We start from the raw sequence: 5,663 nt of genomic DNA on the forward strand, positions 1-5,663 counted from the left end.
GAGTAAAGTTGAGAGTTGACAACGCTTCACTCCACTACATTACAATATTCATGGCTGCTTATTCTTCTTCTTTAACAGTTCTTCTTCTTCTTCTTCATGTGACTGCTATGTCCATGATTTCAATGGGTGTAGCAGGATCCTATGGTCAAAGCCACCGCTACAAAGCAATATACAGCTTCGGAGATTCCCTGGCCGACACGGGAAACTTGTATTATGACACTGAAAAGCTTTCGGCATCACATGCTTCATGCTTACACCTTCCTTATGGAGAAACTTATTTTCATCGCCCAACTGGAAGGTGCTCCGATGGCCGTCTTATCGTTGATTTTCTTGGTAAGAACTAACAACTATATCTATATGTCCCCTTCCCATTATTCTTTCTCTCTTTTTAATTGTTTCGTTGTTACTTTGAAAAAAGAAGATAGTAATGTGATGGTGTTGGTAGTGATGGTGGAGAACATAGTGATAGTAATAATGATGTTTTTTTTTTTTTTTTTGGTGACTAGTAATAATGATGTATGATAGTATAAAAGAAATAGTGGATGTAGAAGCTAATAAGTTATGATGAAGATGATAATGAAAAAGTTAGTGGTATTGAATTTTTTTATGCATATAACTTTGTGGTTTAGAAGTTATAATGACGAGGATAAGAGCAGTGATAATATTGGTAGTGGCAGTTGGTCTTGTTACTGCATATATTTTTGTGGGAATTAAAAATTTTCATAAGTTATTAATAAAATTGTCACTAAATTAATTTTTATTAATATTTAATAGATTTTTAAATTTAAATTTAAAATTTTAAATCTCAAACCTTAGATTTTAGTGAGTTATAAATTTAACGTTTAAAATTTATAGTTTAAATTTTTATAATAAACTCCTCACTGTTATTTTATATTTTAACCGTATGTCTCTAATTTTTTGGGAGGAAAAAAATGTAAATATTAAAACTTATATATTTAGGTGATAATAATTTAATTATTGAGCATCTGGTAAATACTTAAACTAGCATTTAGCGGTTATTGGCGACTTATCGTAACACCCGCTAATATATTTGCTGTCTCTATTGTGTTGTGATATAATCATATAATTTATTGTAACTTTTTTTTTTTGGACAGAGTTTGGGTCGAAACAACCGACCCGAATATAATTTATTGTAAGTTAGGTTAGATCAATTTATTTAATTTTTATTGGATTATTATATGTATAACGCGATATTTAAACCTCCAACATTTATTTAAGCGGACGAGTGAGCTGACGATTACTCGACCAACTCAAATTGGTTATAAAATTTTACCTTTTAAGTTTTACAAAAATAACAGTAACGGTTTAAGTTGATAAAATAAATAAATAAATAAATAACATATTTCAAATTCATAATATTTTGTTATTTAGGTAAAAACAATATACAAATAAAATAAATTAGATAATAAATGAATATATTATAAGTAAAGTTTTAAATTTAATAATAAAATTAATAATAATATCATATTATATATGTTATGTGGTTTAATTTGAAATACAATCATTATATAGGAATGTAGAATGATTATATAATTATATTTATAATTAAATTTTATAAATAATATATTCAAATTTAGAAATAATATAATTACATTTGATTTATATTTGTAATAAAATTTCACAAATAATATCATGAGATTCTCGTTTATAAAGGCCGATAGGTGACACTTTTTTAGCCAACATACATGTAGTCAAATATAAGGAGTAAAACTGACCCTATAACCCAACTAAAAAATTCTCATTAGGAATAGAATAATTTATTATAAATAGAGTAATAGTGAGAGAATTAAAAAACTATAAAATTAGTAATTTGTATTTATTCTCTTTAAAATTTCATCAATAAAATTATCTTCTCCATATCTCTCTTTTTTTATTCTTTCCTAATTCTCTTTTGTTCTTCTTTATTTCTCTCTCGTACTATTAATTCCTTGCTATTTTAAATTCTTTCCTCCTTACAAGTTACACCAACAAACTTATTTTAGCTGACATATATACTCTACTTTCCTTCTTCAAATTAAATATACGAGTATTGGTTATATGTTGACAAACAAATTTTTTGTAGTAGAATCATTAAATTTTTTATAAATGTAATAAATTTGTCACAGCTGTATTATGTACTTTTAATTATATTTTTATTATATTATTTATAAAATTTGATTATAAAAGACATTATAAAGACCCTTTTCTATTTTTATTAATTTTGTTTGTGTTTGGCAGCTCAGAAGATGGGGCTACCACTGCTGAAACCGTATCTAGGAATCAAGAATGGGAAGATAAAAAAAGATTGGAAGGCAAGAGAGGGAGTGAACTTTGCGGTTGCAGGTGCCACTGCCTTGAATTCAAGCTTCTTCATAGAGAGGGGTATCCTTAATATTGCCACCAACTATTCCCTTGCCGTCCAGTTAGATTGGTTCAAACACTTCCTCCCTTCAATTTGTAATTCTTCTTCAGGTAACTCTTACTTTTATTTTATTTGCTAAATATTAATTCTTTAGGTAGCTTTCTAAGATAGTTTGATATGCTTTTTAAATACATAAAAATTATGCAGTATATATGGTTCAAAAGCAAATAATATAAGAGCTATAAATTTATTATTGTATTACGTACATTCTTATTAATTAGTTCAAATTTTATAAATTTGTGACAATTTATCTCCATAATATATTTCACAATGTTGATTATATATTTGTCAAGACTAAACTTAAAATTAAAACAAGACAGATGAATAATTAAAGAATAAAAGTTTCTAAAGAAAAAATTGATTTAATGAAGAAAATTTCCTTTATAATTATTAGTGTATTATTAATAATTGATGTATACTAATAAATGCGAAATTAGTAAATATAGTAATTACTTTATTTTATATTCTAACTAAGAGGCTATGTCGAGTTCAAGTTAGCAAAATTTATTTTTATAAAATAAGTTATTTATTACACGTTTTTCATATTTCTATTATATATTATATCTATATAGTATATTATATACATGAGAAATATAAATGAAACACATGGTCTATTATATTCTATTTTTGCAGACTGTAAAAAAGTTCTTGGGAGCTCTTTGTTTCTTGTGGGGGAGATTGGTGGCAATGATTTCAATCACCCACTTTTTTTGAGGAAGAGTGTTGAAGAAATCAAGGCATACATACCTTTTGTGATTAATGAAATCTCTTCAGCTATCAATGTAAGTTTGATTAATTAAATAATTATAGTTCATATATTTTAATAGTTGTGTTTCACAATGAAAGATTCGTTTTTTCCTCTCACCATATTAATATGCATAATGTATTACTTTTTTTTTTTTTATGGTTATTGTCAGAAATTGATTCATCTAGGGGCTCGAACTATGATTGTTCCTGGAAATTTCCCAATTGGATGCAATGTCATCTATTTAAGAATATTCAATACTACGAATATGAAGGAATATGATGAAGCTGGTTGTCTCAAAAGGTTAAATGAGCTTGCTCAAGATTATAACAAGAAACTTCGCGTAGAAATAAATCGACTTCAAAGGCTTTATCCCAATACAAATATCATCTATGCAGATTATTACCGTGCTGCGTTGCCATTATATCATTCTCCAAAACGATATGGTAAGTATATACATATATATATATATCCATGTCTTCTTTAGTTGGACATGTTTAAAATATTCTTTTTTATATTAGTTAAACTATTCTTGTAATTTTATTAAATTTATAATTAAATTTTTATAATTTAAAATTTTTTTATTTGTGTCTTTATACTATTTTAAATTTTATAATTAAGTATTTTTTTAAAAATATTAAAATTAATAAAATATTCTAAAAATAAAAAGAGGTTCAAATTTAATGATTTATTTCTTAAGTATAGATATTTTTTATTTTAAAAAATGTTATATTAACTCTAAATAAAATTTTTGATACAGTAAAAATCTAATTATTACAAAATTTAAAACAATATAAAAATTTAATTAAAAATAATTATAAAATTTAATTATAAATTTAATAAAATTATAGAAACTTATAAAACAATTTAATTTTTTATATTCAACCACAATAATGATAGAGAATATATTCATTCATTATTACAAATAATTTGCAGATTACGTTTTAAGGAAGGATTTTTTTATTTTTAACGATGATTATCAGTAATAATATAATTGTGGATTATTCATCATCATGCCATTGCAGGATTCAAAACAATTCAAAATTCATGCTGTGCTGCTGGAGTTAACAATGGATCACGTTGTCCAAGTGCGTGTCATGATCCATCCCATTATATTTCTTGGGATGGTATACACTTGACAGAGGCAGCATATAACTTGATTGCTAAAAGGATTATCAAATGGACCTTCCGTTTATTTTAAACTAATTGGTATTTTATGTGCTTTAATGATGAGTTAGTATCGAATAATAACAGTGTCGCTTGTTGAACAATATTTTTCTTTTTTCGCAATAACTACTATGGTTGAAATATTTATGTCAATTCTTCATTATGAATTATTGTAATTCAACCGTTATATTAATAAAACATTACATTGCCGGCAAATATTATTGCCAATAATTGATCAGTAATATTTTATATCTATATTTATAAAAAATTTATATATATAAATTAATATAATTTATTTGTTAAAAATAAGTTAATATTTATACTAATTAAATACTAACTAAAATTGTTAAAAACTACTAAATTCAAATTTTTTGTTAATAAAATACATATTTTATTTAGTAAATTAGAAGCAATGTACTAGTGCCCTTTTTTTCCGATAATTATTAAGGACCTTCGACCCAAATAGAGGAGAACAAGTCAACAAGTTCCAGCATTCTATGCTTACAAAAAATCATTTCGTGCTTTAGTTATAAGAATATATACAACTTGAAAATTGTAGCCATATTTAGACTCCCCTCCACACCTTTTGTATAATGATTAGCATGTATGCACGTTGACACGGATATAAAGAATACGATACCACACAAAATACATAAATATATAAATTTTAATTTTTTATAAGATATAGGAATATTAAAATAATATTTTAATTATTTTTAATATTTTTTAATTATATAAAATATTTAAAATATTTTTCTGCATTAATAAATGATAATACATTATTTTTAAAATTAATTTTAAAAATATAAGTTAAGAATAAAGTTAGATACGACTGATATGTGATGATATTTAGGTATGTCCCAAGATGTCTAGAGAAGCATTTTGTATTTTTTATTCACTACAAGAAATTACCGGAATAGCGACCGATTGATTTGGTGGTCGTTAAAACCTTGGTCGCTAACTTAAAAATAGCAACCAACTTCGGTCGCTAAATAACGACCACTTTTTTTGTCACTGAGAAAATCAATCGCTGATGTCTTATCTAAAAATCTAAAATCAGTAGCTAAATCAGCCACTGTTACTGATTTCTTAATTATAGATTTTTATTAATTTTACATATACCACTATTAAAACTTATTTTTATGAATAATTATATTTTAACAAAATATAAAAAAATCAGACATAGATCAATTTTTAAATAAATATAAAAAATATTCACAATATCTATATCGAAATATAAAAATTAAAAGAGACAAAATTCACAAATACATCAAATTTATGATCAACAATTCAAATGTACATTGATAGCTTTATAACTATCGGCCCTAA

The 5,663-nt window shown here is 24.9% G+C and overlaps 1 protein-coding gene across 1 annotated transcript; it reads left to right on the forward strand.

Annotated features, from left to right (window-relative positions):
• LOC112720639 (GDSL esterase/lipase At1g28570) lies at positions 1 to 4,576 on the forward strand. Its single transcript, XM_025771655.2, has 5 exons — positions 1 to 333; positions 2,239 to 2,472; positions 3,056 to 3,204; positions 3,340 to 3,613; positions 4,193 to 4,576. Exons 1-5 carry the CDS (start codon positions 51 to 53, stop codon positions 4,366 to 4,368), a joined length of 1,116 nt encoding a protein of 371 aa, XP_025627440.1. The 5' UTR covers positions 1 to 50; the 3' UTR covers positions 4,369 to 4,576.
• Positions 4,577 to 5,663: the final 1,087 nt, after the last annotated feature.

Source organism: Arachis hypogaea, chromosome 11, assembly GCF_003086295.3.
Source record: "Arachis hypogaea cultivar Tifrunner chromosome 11, arahy.Tifrunner.gnm2.J5K5, whole genome shotgun sequence".
Taxonomy (NCBI): domain Eukaryota; kingdom Viridiplantae; phylum Streptophyta; class Magnoliopsida; order Fabales; family Fabaceae; genus Arachis; species Arachis hypogaea.

Bases quoted from the DNA above. Each gene is read 5' to 3' on its own strand.
- LOC112720639 (XM_025771655.2), top strand. From the start codon at position 51: ATGGCTGCTTATTCTTCTTCTTTAACAGTTCTTCTTCTTCTTCTTCAT. The intron at 3,205-3,339 runs GTAAGTTTGATT...GGTTATTGTCAG, and splicing joins AAATCTCTTCAGCTATCAAT to AAATTGATTCATCTAGGGGC. The intron at 3,614-4,192 runs GTAAGTATATAC...ATGCCATTGCAG, and splicing joins TCATTCTCCAAAACGATATG to GATTCAAAACAATTCAAAAT.